Genomic DNA, 17,183 nt, shown 5'->3' on the forward strand with positions numbered 1-17,183 from the left:
CCCCCTGGGCCGGGCGCGGGGCGGCGCCGGCTCCGCGGGCGCGGCGGCTCCGTGCCGGCTCTTGGGGGCGGCCGCGCGGAGCCCCTTTGTTCGGGCGGGTGGCCGCCGGGGGGCGCTGGCGGCGCCGCGCGCTCCCGCGGGGCCGCACGCGGCGCGCGCCCGCGCGGCCGCCGCTGCGGCAGGAAGCAAAGATGGCGGGGCAGGGGCGCCGCCGCCGTGAGGGGGAACGCGGGGCTCCCGCGATGTGAGGGGCGCCGCGGGGGCGGCGGACGGGCCGCCGGGAGCCGCCGCCGGCCCGTGGAAGGGCCGCGTGTAAAGCACTCGGGGTATTGCAGAAATATCGCTGTTCCATAATAAAAAATCGGAGGTGTCCGCCTGCCTTTGTGACCACAACTTATATTCTGCAATTTGATGTTTTTTTAGGTCCTAACAGAAAACAAAAGGCCTCAGAGGAGGAAGCAAAGAGTTTTAAAGGTAACCGATGATTGCTTTGATATTTATCCCCTCCCATTTTGAGCAGCATTTTCTCGTCATACGGCCCAGGAAGGCGAGGGTTAAACGCTGGGTAGCGGCGCTTTCCAGCTATTAAGCAGATTAGCTAATTTTAAAAGCACAGAACATGTCCTTTCTTTCCTCTTTCTCTCCAGCATGTTGTAGACATATTTGAACCTCCCTGCACAAGTCTGCAGACCAAAAGTTTGCTTTTCCCTTGCATTGAACGTTCCCTTTAATTTCTTCTGTTCCTAGTTTCGTACTTTCAAACGTAACAGTTAAATGTTTTTAGCATACAGGTTTTATGGCATCTGAACTTTCACGGGGGAAGTCAACGTTAAACTGCAAGCCAAGTTAACAAAAGTGAAATTTTTATATTTACTTGACTGAAGTTTTGACGTTTTCTCTTTCTTTAAACTTTAGAGTACCTCAACTGAAACTGAAAATCCTGTAAACTTACAACAACCTTCAGTTTCAGTGGTAACATATTCCTTCCACACTTTTAAAATGGCTATCTTTCATGATAACAAAAGATTGGTCTTCCAAATGCAAATATCTTAGTTTTTATACCAAAATACAGACTTGCTACACTCATGGCTAATGTTTTGGGTTGTTTGGGTTTTTTTAAGTAACAGGTAGTATATTGATATTGTTTCTCTCAGTTAATCTTTAGAATGTTTTGCATAGAAATAAGTCATTAATTCTGCTGTTGCAAACTAACATGTTGGAGGATGAATGGGACAAGTAAGATGGATGGTATGGATAAGATGAAGCTAATGAAAATGCAAACAAAAAGTACGTTGTTAAACTTGCTTTGTTGAACTATTCCAGATAAATGTAATAAGATAGTTTAGTATTGTTTCAGTACACTAAAATTTCAGAAGTTATTTGATATAGTATTTATAAATGCTGACTGGTCTGTAGTGTCATTTTACTTGAAAACATCCCAATTTCTTAACAGTTGTGCTGTCATTGTTACAGTTACAGAAACTTTGGCAAGACAAACCAAAGTTAAGATTAAGTAAGGAGCAGATAACCTGTCCAACCTGAAGGGCTGTCTGTCTTTTCATGTGGAGTAGTTGTGCAAACTAGTTGTGGTTTTACAACGCTGGCAAACGTTAGTGGTCTTTTTCTGCATTAAAATAAGCCATTAAAGTATTTGTATTTTTGTTGCTCTGGGTACGATTATTCATTTTAATACTGCTGCTCTTTGTAATATACCACATGGGTGTAGCTAAAACTTGAAGTATTTGCTCATTCTGTCTTTTGTGCTGTTGACAGTAGCATGCAAAATAAGGAGTGTTTGTAAAGGAGTCAGTTTATAATGTGTAATTGGTGTGATGCCTCTTCTGGCAAAGAGTGGAAAATGTGGTTTGTTGGTCACGGACAGATGGGTGTCTGTCTGCAGTCGTGGCTCAGGGTTGGCCTTGAGATTTTCCTCTTGAGTGCATTTTGCCACTGTTTGTGATTTGATGGCCCAGCAGGTTGCTATGTAATAGGAGCCTGTCATTCCTGTCCTTTCCAAAAAGCCTTCAGAAGAGTTTTTTTCCACCCTTGACTCTTGAATGGAAAGGCTTGTCTGGTTCTGTGTGCGTGCGTAGTATCCATGTCAGTCGTTGGACCTGGGTTGATTTATGGTTTGACTTTTTCTTTGCTGAACTGATTCTGTGCTATTGCCTCTTTGGTTTTAGGTACCGGGTTTGTGTTTTCTAGTATTTTTATTTGTTTTGTAGTGCTGGAGTGTATTTCCCAAGCGTTTGTCTCATTGCATCCACCAAAGAAGGCACAGTTCCTCTGAAGGCATCACATGGAATGCTGCATTGGGGTTGGTGGGGTTGGCCTTTGGGTTTGGATGTGAGAAGGGAGGCTGGGCGTCTGAGTTACACTGCAGCTCTGTCAGCTGCAGTAAACTTCAAAAGAGCTGCACACTGTGCAGACTTCTTTACTAGGGCATTTTTTAGAAATGTGGCATTATGTTATATGGCTCTGACCTGGTTTCTGCTGGTGGTCGGACACCGTGTAAAGTGGTGTTGTCCTATCTGTTGAATTATGACTTCAGTGTTTGATTTTATGATTGGTAGTGGCTGAGGGCATCTGACCACTGACATTTTCAAAATTCAAAAAGGACATGTCCTTTTTAATTTGTATTTTCTTCCAGTATTATCCTCAGGCTCCTAAAGGAGGATTTGTAATACTTTCTTCCAATAATACACGGAGCTTTGGGTTTTTTCCTAACTCTCCTAGGTTTTGATAGATGCACATTTATTTGCTTAGAGGGTTCATGTTCTAACTGTGCTGCTGAGGACCAAACCATTCCCAAATTCTGTACAGGGGAAAATAAGCAGTGCTTTCCATTTGCAGATGGGTTGGACAGATGCAAACAAGACCAACAGTGATGCACACTATTACACTGTACCTTTTGTGTACTATTTATAGTTTTCTATACTCACGTCTTAATGCTCCTTTCTGGTTATTGGGCGACTCGTTTAGGAAATTCGTCTGTGCCATAAATACTGTATTAGGTTCTCCATGTTTGTTTTGAAAGAGCATCTGAAATATTCATCACTTCCAGCAGGCAAGTGCTCATTAAAGAAAGAAAGCTTTGTAAGCTCCCAGTAATGGATACAAGGGAAGGAATATGCTTAGTTTTCCTTTGGGTTTATATTGTGTTCTTTTCCCAGTTAAGCAGACACTTCTTTAATTTTATTTCTGGTAATGGAAAATCTATATTGAAGGGATTCATGCTTAATTTGCCTGCATTTCTAAAGTCACATTATACACCCTGCTTCACTTAACATCATCCTTTTTAGCCACTTCCTGGCGTTAGGACTGAATTTGGGCAATGCAGTGCACCTCTTCCTAAGCACAGGGAAATGCTTGCAGTCACTTCCAAGGTCTTCATTACCACAGAGCTTAGAAGAGTGGGGCAGTTGCTCGTGGCCTCGCGTTTCCAGGGAAATCACACTGAGCACGTGCAGGCAACACTCAGGAAACCTCCCCACGGATCAGGGGGCAGCTGGTGAGGCACAGTCCATGGTCTTTCCTGGGGGTTCTGGGGAGCCAGGGGTACCCTGATGGAGATTAAAGAAACCCGAAACAACAACAAAACAAAAGGAAGAAGAAAGAAAGGGAGGGAAAAAAAATAGGGAAGAGCCTGGGAGAAATCCCGAGTGACATATGCAGTGCTGAGTGAGTTTTGTGGCTGCCTGCACAGTCTGAGCTCTCTGTTGTGTTTCTGCATAAACACTGCAGCAGTGACCGGGGACACCAGCGAAGTGCCAGCCGTGCCTGCTCACACTCTGTAACGTCCCCTCAGCTGAAGGCAAGCCAAAAGCCAGGGATGACTCAGTATCTAGAACTTCGGGGGTGTTCATAAACATCATACTAGGAACATGAAAGTTTTATTTCCACCAAGGCTGCAAATGGCTGATTGAGCACCCTTTTAATTTTTCTTTTCCATATATACAAAGCATAGTCTTGTAAAAAAACAACTTTAAATATAAAGTTGGCTTGGCAGACCTGCTGTTGCACTTTTTATGATGCAGTTTTAGTTTTGCAATTTAAAGAAACTAAAAATACACTTTTTTGATCAAGGTCATACGTGTGTTAACAAGGTTTAGGAAAATAAATGCTAAATTTCATGATGATGCTTGGAGTGAGCAAGGATTGAGCTGATTTGGAGCATTTATTCTAAACTATGGTGTATATTTTTAGTGTCGAATATCTGCCAAAATATTTAGCTGAATGAAATTAAATTTTATTACTTTTTCCCCTTTAAACTGAGATATGAGCAAGTCAATGGATGGAATTGCACTGCAGTGGAATTTTATGGGGAAAGAAGGAAGAATGGTACAATACAAGTTGGAAAGGATGCTGTCCAGAAAGGACTTAGCATATTTGTTGTGTTTTTTTTTTTAAATGGACATTATCACCTTAGAGCATATTCCTTCAGTAAATACCAATTGAAATTGCTTTGAGTACTGGTTGAAAGTTTCTTGTTTTTACTCCCTGTCTTTTTGCTCCTGTTTTTTTGATAGGTAGACCTTACTTATGGTATCAGAGCATCCTACACAAACCAGTTAACTTGTATTTTTAAAAGTAAGATAATTAACTTAGCTGTTACCTAGATTTTTTTCAACATTTTTTGTAAGAAATATTCTCTTTTTTACCTTTTTTGAGCTGAATGCACATCTGTCTAAATGGGATTAAATCTTTTATTTTTTTGCTTTTGGTAGACTCGTGCAACCACTTGATGTGAGCAGGCATGATGATGGTTGTGATGTAGCACAGGGCATTTGCCCGTGCAGCTTTCCCAGCACTTCCACATGAATGCACTCGTGAACATATGAAGCACTTGCATGTTGTTTGTACAGTTCAGCCAGGACTACTCATGTATGTAGATGTTTTTGAATAGAGCTCTAACAAAGAAAGCCTTTGTAGGCGATCTGTAAATCATTAATCTTACTCTATTTTCTAATCCTTAATTTTCCCAGTTTCTGGTGGAGTGGAAGCCTGTCCCTTGTGAATTCTTTCCCAGGGTGTACAGAGATGCTGTGCTGCCCTTGCCCCTGTTCCTGGAGGCCTCCCTTATTCTGTGCAGCTCCCTCTCCCATCCTTGCTCTCTGTCCCTGTGCTGCTCTTTGCCCCACGGCTCCCCAAAACGTTGGGGAAGAAAGGCCCACTGCCCTGGAGAGGGGACCGGGAGGAGCAGGCTTTTCTCTTTTAACTCCTTCATTGCTGTAGCAGAGCAGTTGTGAGGGTAGTGCCTCTGGTCAGGGATCGGTGGGGGCTGGGAAGTGTTGAGTGAGGCCAGGCTGAACCTCACGATCACAGTGGTTTTGGAGGGGTTTGCGTGTTTTGAATTGTGATTTATTTGTAGATCTTGACTCCCATGGTATGTTTCAGTGTAGGGCCTTCCACTTCATTGTATTTAGAAGTGGAGCTTTGAAAAACTAGGAAATGTGTTTGTGATCAAAAATGTCATAAAATATCCAATAAAAGTAGCACAGCTTTTGGAAAGGGAGGAAAATGTGCGTGTGGAGATGAAGGCCAGTTGTGTAGGTATACTGATTGATAGGTTGTTTAGATATTCTTAATGATTTATTACAAAATAAACAGCGGGTTTCTCTTCCAGGTATGTGGCTTTGTTGATATTGTTTGCATTCAGTACTGCATTAAGAGCTTTATTCAATACTTGTACTTGCTGTATGTGATGCAGGCATTAAAATAACTGAGATGGCTCTGCCAGTTCCAGTAACGGGTTCTCAGTGTGCTGCTGGCCATACATTTATTGACAGTAGTACCTAAAAGCTCCTTTGAAAATGGGTGCTCCCTGTTTAGGATCTGATAGCATATTGCTAAGCAAGTTTGTTTATTGCTTTTAGCAATTGATGTGGGGGAAAACCATTGAGAAGCCCTAAACTTACCTGAGTGGCAGCAGACTCTTAACATTTGTGGTTTTGTTGGGTTTTTTTCTTTCTGCCATGTTATACCAAGAACTTTGTTTAGTGTTACTGATTATGGGAAAGTTAATTTAACTGATTCTATGACAGCAGGCTTTCCCACTGGCATTAGTAGGAGCCTTGCTTTTCTAGAGACCAAGAGATCTGATTTGTACTAAAATAAATTCTTAATTATAGTATTTCATTGGGGAGGTAAGAAGAATTCATGCTTTCTTTTTAGATGTTAAATGTATGAAACTTAAATGATGTAAAGAAAAAAGAAGACAGCATTTAAGCAACTAACAATAATCCCTTTTCATTCATTTATGTAAAATTAAAATATAGACTATAGACAACAAGGCCATCCTTGTTGTCCTAACAACTTTATTATTAAGCCTTCTAGAATATTAGGATTTTTTGAAGCTGACTTACAATTGAGTGGTTTGTGTCTTGACTGAATTCCTTTCTCAGTGTTTTGTTGGTGCTGTCTGTATTGCATTATAGTTCAATCAGTGCCCTATAGTAAAATGGGGCTCTACATTTAATTTTCCTAAAATAAGGGGTTTGCTGGACTTGTGAATAAGAGGACAAACTGCTGTGTGTTTATAAATGCAAAGCATTCAGTTTTGTGACAGATGATCTCTGTCTGAGTTCTGCAGTGCAAACACCAGAGTGGCAGTGCTGCTCCACAGCAGCATTGCTGTTATTCCAGCCTGGGAGTGAAAGCTGCTGCTGCTGTAAAGAACAAGTGGAAGTTACAGTGCAAATTCTGCCTTGAGCTTTACTTAAACCATAGGTGTGCAAGCTCTCAGGCAGAAAAGGAAACACAGTTTGCCATTTTTAAGGCTTTTTTACCTCATGAGAGTAAGCAAAACATAGATGAAAAATCCTGAATAGTGCTGCCTTGTAGCCTGGTGCCTTAAGAGATCAGCATGACTATTGCTTTTTTTTTTTTTTTTTAATCTGAGTTAAGCTGCTCTTGTCACTGAGTTTTCTATTTCTAAAGAGTATTAGTTACTGCTTTTTATCTTGTGGCCCCTCCTCAGCTTTAAAACCAGGCTAGAATGGTGTTGTGTGTCCTTAGCAGTTCTGGTCTGAGAGCTGCTACCAACGTGTAGTAATTTATAAATAATATAATTGGTTGTACAGCAGGTGGTGGGGCACAGACCATGGTCCTAAATTAAGGAGCTGAATATCTTCCTGGTTAGATTACAGGAACTGTGGAAAGTTTTGTTGTTAGCTTAACAGTTTGGATCTTTAGTGCACTGAACCTGAAGAGAAATTGTCTCACTTTGGTTCACACGCAGTAAACCCAGGAAAGACCATAATGAACACTTGTTCTTGTGCTGGGAGGTTGTAAGACTGTATCCTTTTATTTGGCTTAAACATAATTTTTTTAGAAGATAGCTGAAAAAACTTGAATTTAAAAATGCATCCGAACACCTAACAAGATGCTTAAAAAAATTCTTTGCTCTCTCTGTCTTGTTGCAAGAAAGTGCACCATAGTTCAAGGCCAGACTTCTCCAGCCTTAACTTAAAGTCATTGAGTCTTGTTGAACTTTTGTATACTAGAACAAGGAGCCCTCTGTTATCAGCATTCTTTTCCACATAGACTGAGCAGGAGTTTGTGGCTTTTCAATTTTCTTTCTCTTTGGTAAATTGGAGAGAGTGAGTAGAGAGTGAACTTGAGGCTTTCACTTCAAGATGTTTCAATGCTTTGTCATTCTTGTGGTCCTCAGAGCCCTCTGCAGCATATCAATGTCTCGCCTGAATTGGGGATGCCAGAACTGGATGCTTTATTCTGCCAGCAGGTGCAAAAGTGCCAAGTGCAGGATTGAAAGTAACCACTCTTTTCCTAATTATATTGTTATTTATGCACCCAAGAATCTAACTAACCCTTTCAGCCATAAAGCTGTACCAGGAGTTTCTATAGTTACTGTGCAGTTGATGATTGACCATGTTAATGTCCTCCTGGAAGGCCTTGCTTTCCAAGGTGGAAACCTGCCTTTTGTACATACAGTCCCGTGCTTCTTGCTGAACACAGAATGTCTCTCTAGCTGTAATGAAATGGCTGGCCTGCTTAATTTATGAAGCATCGTGTCTGGTCTTTGAATTATTTGCAATTTTTTATAAGTGTTAATTCAGTGCTCTTTCAGATTGTTGCTAAGGAGGTTGCACATGGCTGTGATTTGCTCCCTGAAGCCCCTCTTATGAGCATTGTGATGATTCTCCATTTGCAGGGAAGGCCAGGCAGCGCTTCCTTACCGCTGTGCCGATGGTTTCATAAATGAGTGGACCGCAAGAGACGTTAGCTAGGGTGGGTAAATTCAGAGACTGAATTTCTTTCATCTCTGCTTTTGAGCTAAAGCCCACTGGGGTGAAGTTCTCTTAGGGAATACATACTGTTGCAGATTGTATCATTTTTCTTTTCTGGCTTAATTGAGTGCCATATTTTCCAGAGCTGCCAGGGTCTCTTTGAGTGCTTGGTTTCAATGTTGATGACAATAGATTGTGTAATTCAAATCACCAGTAAAAAACAAACCAAACCCAAAACCCAAGGAAAACAAAAATGACCGGGCAAGATGCTTGTTTATATTTGCTTCTGTGGCAGAAAAAGTGCTGTAATGTTTGGGGGTTTTTCTTTCTTAACAAATCGACTTCTTGGATGCCTGTGTAGGAGAATGGGATGTCCTTCACCCTGTTTTTTCTTGCTTCTGTTTGTAGCTTTTACAAGATAGATGTAGGAGTTGATGGAAATGATTTGAGTTTGTGGCTGAGATCGCCCATTTCCAAGTAGTCATCCAATAAATACATTTCCATGGGAGCCGCCATTTGAAGCCTTTACAGTCAGAATTAGTGTCCTGTAGTTTTTCATTTGGTAGTGAGTGTATCCTTTGGTGTCTGATACTGTGGATCTAAGCAGTCTTGCTGAAGCTGTTGCACCAGGTGGGTGGCAGGGCTCTGCTCTGGTAGTAGGTGAGGAAAAGAAGAGAACAAAGGTGTAAAGACTTTGGGGGCATAATGTACTAATTCCTCCTGGAAAGAGAATCAGGAGCTTTTCTGGTGCAGAGATTGGCTGGTATTTGAAGAAAATGGCAGGGAGGCTATAAATGTAGATTAAATGGAGATAAAACTGAGAGCTAAGCTGTAGCTTGGAGAATGTTCTTTGCTGTTGTGGCTACAAATATGGAAATAAAAGCAGCCAGCAACTAGAGCAGACTTTTCAGCTGTAGTAAGATCCAGTGTGAAATGCTACCTTGCTGTGATGCTCAAGTTGGTGAGTGGGTGGTTTGACACTCAGGGAAGTTGGAAGTGAGTGGGATACCTCCAGGAAAGCTTGAATGTTGTGCCCCAGGCCAGGTTCCTTTCTCCAGATTTGCAGAACCTCTTGTTCCTCTGAGTTTCTGTATAAACCAGCTTCTGTAGTAAAACTTCTCAACATAATTTTGCCAGGCCCTGTGTTGTGCCTCAGTGCCCTCTGTGGATGCTGCTCTCTTGCAGAACAAAGCCGCTTGTACATTCAGGCTGTGTTACACTAGCCAAGGTCCCCAGTCGGTTTCTGTGCATTAAGACTTAAATAAAATGTGCCTTAGCTGAGCCACTGTAGGAGTGTGGTACCCTGAGAGACTTCTTCACAGTTATACAGTGTGCTGGTACCTGCTTTATTCCTGTGGTGAGATTGATGAGGAATATTCCCCAGCTTGCGGCTTGGCCCCTGCTCTGCTGTTCTCTGTTTTGGGAGCCTGCTTGGACACCCTGCTCAGACTGCACCCTTGGGCAGCTACCTATAGCATGTTGCTGCTGTCTGCAGTATTGCAGTAGTCAGATATGTCATGTGGTCAGAAATAGAAGTTTATTCTTAGTTGTATGTGCCTTTAATTTAAAAAAAATCCAATAAGAAAATATAACCGTATTCAGGAGGTGACCATAGCTTCCACCGCATCCCCCCTTATATCTGTCTCTGTTCTAACCAGTGCATGGTTTCCTACATAGCACTTGGCATAAGCAACTGCTTCTCCACACCTGTGCTCTGTCTCCCTGGTGCCTGTCCTATCCATGTCTTATCTCCTTATCCCTGTATATTGGTCCTGTCCAGTGCAAGTCCTCGATTCTAGTGAATTTCTACATTAATTTCTACATGTACTGGGGAGCAGACAGTGGACAGCAGGAATAAATGACAGAAGAGTAAATTGCTGCTGGTCAGCTGGGTGGTGCTTTCTTGCCTCTTGGTGAGGCAGTGATACCTGACTACTGGACCATGAGCCTTGTTTGAATGTTAGATTAGATACATTTGGGGTCTTTTCCAAACAGTTTTTCTGAAACAGCACTTATATTGTGGTTTTGGATCTCTGAGGAGCTGCCAGCTCTGTCCCAGCTTGGAGGGACATGTGTGGCTGCAGACACTGCAGCAGGATCCAGGCTTACCCATGGCACTGCAGCTTGCAGGTGCTTCTCACCCACTCATCCTTTTGTGCCAATGAATGTTGTGGCCCTGGAAGAGCTGTCTCTTGGGTCATCCCAGTTTTGGGACAAGCAGGGGATGCAAGTATTGTTTGGTCTTCTGGGCACTGGGTTCACATGGGACCTGAGCAGAATCTCTCAGGGAGGGCTGGTTGGGGCATTTGGCACTGGCTGTCGTGTTAGTCATCAAGGCTTGCTTGTAGAGGCATTTTATCAGTAGTTGGACAGGGCATCATCTGTTATTTCTTGTTTATGAGAGTAATTGATCCTGGTGGTGTCTTTGAGTAGAGTGTGTTGTTATCACCTGTGCAGGTTTGAAATGAGACACACAAATCAATGGCCTGCTTGCTGCTCAGATGTGGAAGTATCTTTGGGGTAGCTTAAACATTACATTTTGATTGGGAGTTGGCGAATTGTGCATTACCTCGGGGGCATCACGTGTTAAAGGAGAAGTTTTAATAGTAAGTCTGACTTCAGAATGTCAAATGATTTGCTGTAACTGGCTGTTTGTGTGTGCTGGAAGCATTAGCTCACAGAGGAATTCTTGTGTGTATATGTATGAGATAGTATTTGGTTGAAGTTTAAGTGATACAGCCATGGCCAGAGCAGGCTCTGTGGTTCCTGTCCTAATGGCACAAACCAGCTCAGAGCCTAAGCTTGAGCATGATTTGTTAGTGTCTCCTGGCAGAGTAGAGCTCTCTTTAATGAGAGAGGAAATTGCTGGTATTGATCTGCTTTATTTTCAGCTTTTCGTTGCATTTGTGTAAAAGCCTTGGAAACAGACCAGATCAGACTTCTGTGCTTACCTCCTGTGAATGTTATCACTGTTGCTTGGGGTTGTGATATCCTTGTCTGTACTTTTCACTGGGTTTTCCACATGTGGGTTCAGGACTTGAAGATTGATTGTTCCTAGACAGAGGGGAAGAATCAAGTGAGCTCTATCCCTGGTAGTGTGTCATTTCTCTTTGTGGTGGGAAGTACTAACTTCACATGCTAACAGACTTTCCAGTGGCCTTCTCTGTTTGTGAGGGAAAAGAAATGTATCTTCTGGTATCCACTGCAGTTCAGTAATAGGAGATTAAAGCAACACAGTGCTGGAGAGGCAGAGTTTGATTAAAACAATAACATCTGAGTTAATGACAATATTTTGTCTTCATGTGGAAAAATAGAATATGAAATAACTAACTCGTGCCAGTGATATGATTCATCTGAGGGTTTTTTCTTCCTCATTGCATATGGGCAGCTTCTAGTAATGTTAGTGGAAAATATGAAGTATGAAGAATTTATTTTTTTAAGCAATTCTACCTTTGCTGCTGGGATCACTGGAGTTCTGTAGGGACACAGCACTGTACCTATGCAGCACTAGCAGATCATGGAATATCCTGAGTATTTTTGAGCATAGCAGTGCTTTTTGGTCAAGTAAAATATTTTCTTGAGGAACAGTCTAGTTGGGAGGACTGTGATGACACTTGTACTGAGTGCTGTCAGTGGATTCTCTATCACTTCTTCTCATCTCTGCTAATTGTGGATGAAGCCTCTTCCTTCCCCATGCCTCTTATTACTCCCAAATTACCAGACTTAAGTTATTAGTTTCTTCAATGTAGTGAACAATCCCTATAATGATGAATGGAATACAGAACGTGGTGTTGTGTTGGAAGTGTGCAGTTGATGGGGCATTAGTTTTCATCTATTTGATTTTATGTCCGCAGCCTCCTCATTGTCTGATTAAATAATTTTTCATAAAAATTTTACATGGTTGGGAATCTTCTGGATTGGTAGAGATGTTAGATGTAATTTTGCTTAAGAAAGAACAATAATTCTACTTCTTTCTGAAGTTAAGGCAATTGAAATTCAGCTTTTGTGCAGGTATAGAGTTGTGGGGTTTTACTCTTTTATGGTGGACCCTTAAAATATTTTCTGGTACAGTGACAGAGACCTGTGTGATGCATTTACCCCTGCTGGCAATAGAATGTTCAGCTTTTGTGGATCCCCTAGAAAGTGCTCAATGACCTCCTGAGTCTGGGAATTCACAGAAAATCACCAGGATCCCGAGGAGCTCCAGCTCACTGACCATTAGTCAGGATCTGTGGGTAGTGAAAAGATATGAAATAAGGAATATTTTTGTATATGATATTGACATAGCTGCTCAGGTGCTGGACATGTTTTCACACAGCATTTCTGTGAGAAGTTGTGATGCCTCTCAGAACATCTAGCACATGCTCTGGATTCCTGGGGTTGTGTTCTATCAGTTGCAAGGTGACCACCGAGCTCCAGATGGAGCTGCCTTGTTTTGTCTGGGGATTTGTGGCAATTCCATCTCAATGGTTGTAATTAATCATAAATCTATTTTGCATTTATTTTCCTGAGTTGAAGTCCATGCCCTTTGTTGGTATGAGCACAGAACCATCTCTGAGTTAACTGTATAGTGGTGGGATTTCCTGGGCACTGCTGTGAGGTTCTGTGCCTACATAGGATTAATTAGCCCCTCATGTTGCTGATACTTGATTTGAAAAGCAGTCCTGGTTTTCTTTTAAGTAGAGCTTAAGGTTACAGGGGATTGAAGAACTCTTAAATGTTGCAATCAGACAAAGGAACAGCGTTATCTACTGTGATTTAAAATTATTTTTATTGTAAATTTAATATAAATAAAATCTGAATAGCATAAGAAAAATTGCATTCCTGCTTTACTGTTCTGCATAATTTTCTTCCTTAACTAATTTTCTTTTTACTTTGTATAACTCCTTACTTCATATCATAATACTATCTTAAAGCCTATATATATATCTACATATATACACTCTTTCCAGGACACAATATTCTCTGACTCTGTCTAGATTTTGATATGGTTTCAACCACGCAAACTGTATGATATCAGTGAAGATGAAGAACAAATTTAACAAAACCTTAAACTGTACCATTTACTAAAATACAGTTTGCAATGCTTAGATGAGAGACTGTTGAGACACCTGGAAATTTCCATCTAAATACAGAAGCTAAACAACTGTTTAAAGAGTTACTGCCAAGTGAGCTGATGTAAATTGGCATTCTATTCATTTCTGCTTAATGAAAGTAAGATTTTTAATTATTTAAGGACTTGAAGCAAGAATGGTTGGTTTTCAGGATTAGCTAGAGTATTCAACCAAGTGGTGTATTGGTTAAGCCAGTTTATTGGTCTAGCCAAATGAATGTAATTATGCCAAATTTCTGCTGAACTGTGTGATATAATCCCTTGGATTTCAGTCTTACTTTTAGCATAAGTTTTTTAATCTGCTCATGCAAATTAATTCAAAATTTAATCCTTACATCTCATTCTAAATGCTAATGTCCTTTATCTGGCTATTCATTTCATTAGTCTCCCACCACCCCACGTAGCCAGTTTCCTCCTCTGTCCCTCACCAGTGGGGAAAAATAGCTATAAATATGGATAGGGTCTTTAGCCTTCAGGTTATTTTATAACTTCCTGTTTGGTTTATTTTCCAACGTCTGTGCCTAATTAGGATATTCCTCGTATCTGTCAAAGTAGAGTTTAATTGCTGTAAATATGAAGCTTCTTATTTTTAATGTGCTTTGAACAGCTGTTACAACAAGGGTTTTTTATTGTTGTTTTATAGGCACATTTAGAAAACAAAGCAGTAAATGGCCGCAGACCAGAACTCATGGAATGCAGTATATGTGGTCATGGTGAAAAATACAGGGTGAAGACAAACCAAGCAGTAGCCATTGAAAATGTGCAGTCTAAGGAGAAAGAGAGAATGACTGGCTTGGAAGCAGAGAAGTGGGCACACAGCGAGAAGCCATCCTTTGGTGGCCACGTCAACGGCGACGTCCACGGAGCTGTGACGGGCACCGAACACTTGAGACACGCTGAGCACAGCGACAGAGCAGCCTCTCCCGGCCAGTTACCTGAGCCAAAAAAATCCTTGGTGCACACCATCAGAAATGGCATAAACACCCTGCATTATTCACCACCAGAAGCAGTCGCTTCACTGAAAAATGTATCTGCAGAGGAACGGACAGACTTGACGAGCAACTCCCACATGCAATGGCCGAAGGGTAGCGATCTGAGTAACATAGTAAGCACTCTGACAGGTGGCCCTGGCTGTGTTCACCCAGAAAACCAAGGGAATGTTTCAATGAAAGAGGAAAGCTGCGCCTGCAGCATCTCTGAGTATTCTGATAAGTCAGTTTTGCAGATAGGTTCCAGCTTAGATGCGCAAGAAAGCTTGTGCTGTCCTCCGCTGCCTGAAGGGGAGCTGCAAGCAGGGAAGGATGGCTTTAACGTACCAAGTGTGGAGACACAGCCTGAGAATACTGCACTCCAGCCCACTTTCTTGTCCCTGATTAAAACCAGAAATTTAACTCTGGAGCAGGTTGTAGCTATTGAAGCTTTAACACAGTTGTCTGAAGCTCCTTTAGAAACAACTTCACCAGCTAAAAGTGAACATACTGGAGAAACAACTTCCAACTTGCTCCACAGTTTTAAAAGGGATATCTCATCCTCCTTTACATCCTCTGCATTACAAGAAATCAAAGACACTTACTTACAGAATGAGCAACAGCTCTTGGCTCACTGCGCTCACTCGCAGAAGCAGCTCCCTAATAAGGCAGTGTTATACAATGGCCAAAGTTCAGTGTCTGAATTGTGTGATAAACCTGCCAGTCCGGCTGGGGAGATGTATAAATTACAGTTACCCTCAAGAGATACCAAACATGACCTAACATCTGATGACCTAACATCTAATGCAGCATCGTTTTCAGGATACGATTCCAACAAAAGTTGTGCTCAAGAACCAGTCACCCCTGCAGGTTATTGCAATGCTTCGTGTGATGTCCAGCATAGAGGGAACAGCTTGGAAGCTCCTGGCCAGTTAGAGCAAAAGCCATCGTGTAGTGATTTGAAATTGGAAGGTGGTTCTTTAATTAAAGAAGGAGGAATTCACAGCCAGGATGAAGAGGACGTAGCTGCACAGCTAACTCAACTGGCAGCCCTGATTGAGTCAAACCAGGCGAATCCAGAGCAGAAGAACAACATAAAGGCATCACTGCTTAATCTAATATCACATGAGAGGCAGCCAAAATATAACCAAGAAGTGTTGCAGAAAAAAGAATCTGTGTTTTTTAGGCGTAATTATAGTTCCTTACTGTTAAAGCAAAAGCAAGCAACAAATAAGAGAGGAAATGCTGTGCCATGGAAACCGAGACACAAAAAGAAGCCTCAAGAAGCACGCTATCAACAAAATAATCAAAACCAGCTCGAGCTGTTGTCATGCCAGCATAGTGAATTGCAGGACATTTGGATATCATCAAAACTGCATAAGCTTGGTCAAACCATGCCACAGGACTCCAGGGTAGCTCCATCTGAAAAAAAATCTCCAAGAACCAAAGTACAGAGAGCGCTCAGTCAAAATACTTTAGCATCACAAGAAAAAACTAGATTATTTCTTCCACAAGCACAGATAAAATTCCACAGGTGTTTACCTGAGGCACCGCAGGAGAAAAAAAAAGACAGGCTGTTTGGCTGTGAAGTGGTGAATGAGCAAATGAAAGCTGTGGGCTCCGGTGACCCACTAGGCGCTGACCCGCTGAAAAATGAAGTTGTTGCACGTAGCCAACACAGCGACCTGTCCTCCCGTAATCCTCTGGCTGGTTCTCAGCTGAAAACAGCATCCTTGTTGAAAAGGCCAACTGAAAACCTACAGATGTTTACAGAAAAATGTAATTCTCAGGTACAGCAAACAGCAAATGTCAGTCAGGCTCACCCTTTGCCACCAACTTTTAACCGGTCTAACCTGAGAGCTAACGAAATGTGTAGTGAAAACAAAGCCTATGTTCAGCAGGTCAAACAACAGGTAGATCCGAAGTCCCAGGTGCTGCCTGTTCCCTGTGGTGGGGCCCAGGTACCAGGTTCTGCTGAAGCTCTCAGGAATATGGAGTGTGTGGGTGAGGTGACCGTTCTGACATCAACCAGATTGGGTACTGACCACGCCCAGAGCACAGGCGACTCAGGGTGTTCCCCAGCAAAAAACACGCTCAGCAGTTTCCTTGAATCACCTATGAAGTTTCTTGATACCCCTACAAAAAATTTAATAGACACACCTACCAAAAAAGGACAATCTGAATTGCCAACTTGTGACTGTGTTGGTAAGTGGCTTTGCTAACTTTTGCCTGTACATTTCAAATGGAGGTGTGCTCACGTTGCTTCCTCTAATGTGAGGAAGTGTATGTGACAGCTGTTGCACAAGAATTGGTGTTTCACCATTAGAAGACAGGAGGAAATTATCTCTCCCCTCTTTGCAACTTTTGCTTGGTGTTCTTTGGGCCTGCAGAGCACAGCAGAATTAAGTAGTTTTGTACTGCAGTTGGCAGGTTTAAATCCTCCACTTCAATTTAAACCTGGAGGAAGGGGAGTTTTTCTGTTCGTTGCTCTGCCATTGCTGACTTGTGCTTTATGTGCACTTACCTGCCTTGTTTCAGGTCATGAATTTGATGGTCTAGAACTGGTTTGTGCCTGAGTGGGCTGGGCAGCGGTGTCCCAGCCTATAGTTCTTGTTGCTTAAATCTGTTAGACAAGCAGGAGAGCGTAGCTGGTGTGGCCTTGCTCCTGGCACTGTTAGTCCTGATGGCATGGAAGAGTCCAGGGCCAGGGCTCCTGACGCCTCTGGCCACGCGTCAGAGGGAGCTCAGAGGGAGTTGAGGTGGGGCCACTTGCAGAGTGACTCTGTTGCAGCAGGAGATGTCAGAGCAAGCTCTGCATGGAGGGCTGTGCAGATGCAGCTTGGCTGAGGGTGT

At 42.3% G+C, this 17,183-nt stretch overlaps 1 protein-coding gene across 3 annotated transcripts in view; it reads left to right on the forward strand.

Annotated features, from left to right (window-relative positions):
* The window catches only part of TET1 (tet methylcytosine dioxygenase 1), a 72,510-nt gene that overhangs the window by 17,492 nt on the left and 37,835 nt on the right, over positions 1-17,183 (forward strand). For 2 of the 3 annotated variants that reach the window (XM_038140343.1, XM_038140344.1), the window contains exons 3-4: positions 424-474; positions 14,006-16,535. In XM_038140343.1, the coding sequence (XP_037996271.1) occupies positions 424-474; positions 14,006-16,535 (2,581 nt within the window). The remainder of the gene's footprint in view (positions 1-423; positions 475-14,005; positions 16,536-17,183) is intronic. The other variant, XM_038140345.1, reaches the window with a different exon arrangement.

The sequence above is a fragment of the Motacilla alba genome, chromosome 6, assembly GCF_015832195.1.
Source record: "Motacilla alba alba isolate MOTALB_02 chromosome 6, Motacilla_alba_V1.0_pri, whole genome shotgun sequence".
In the NCBI taxonomy this organism is placed as follows: Eukaryota; Metazoa; Chordata; class Aves; order Passeriformes; family Motacillidae; genus Motacilla; species Motacilla alba.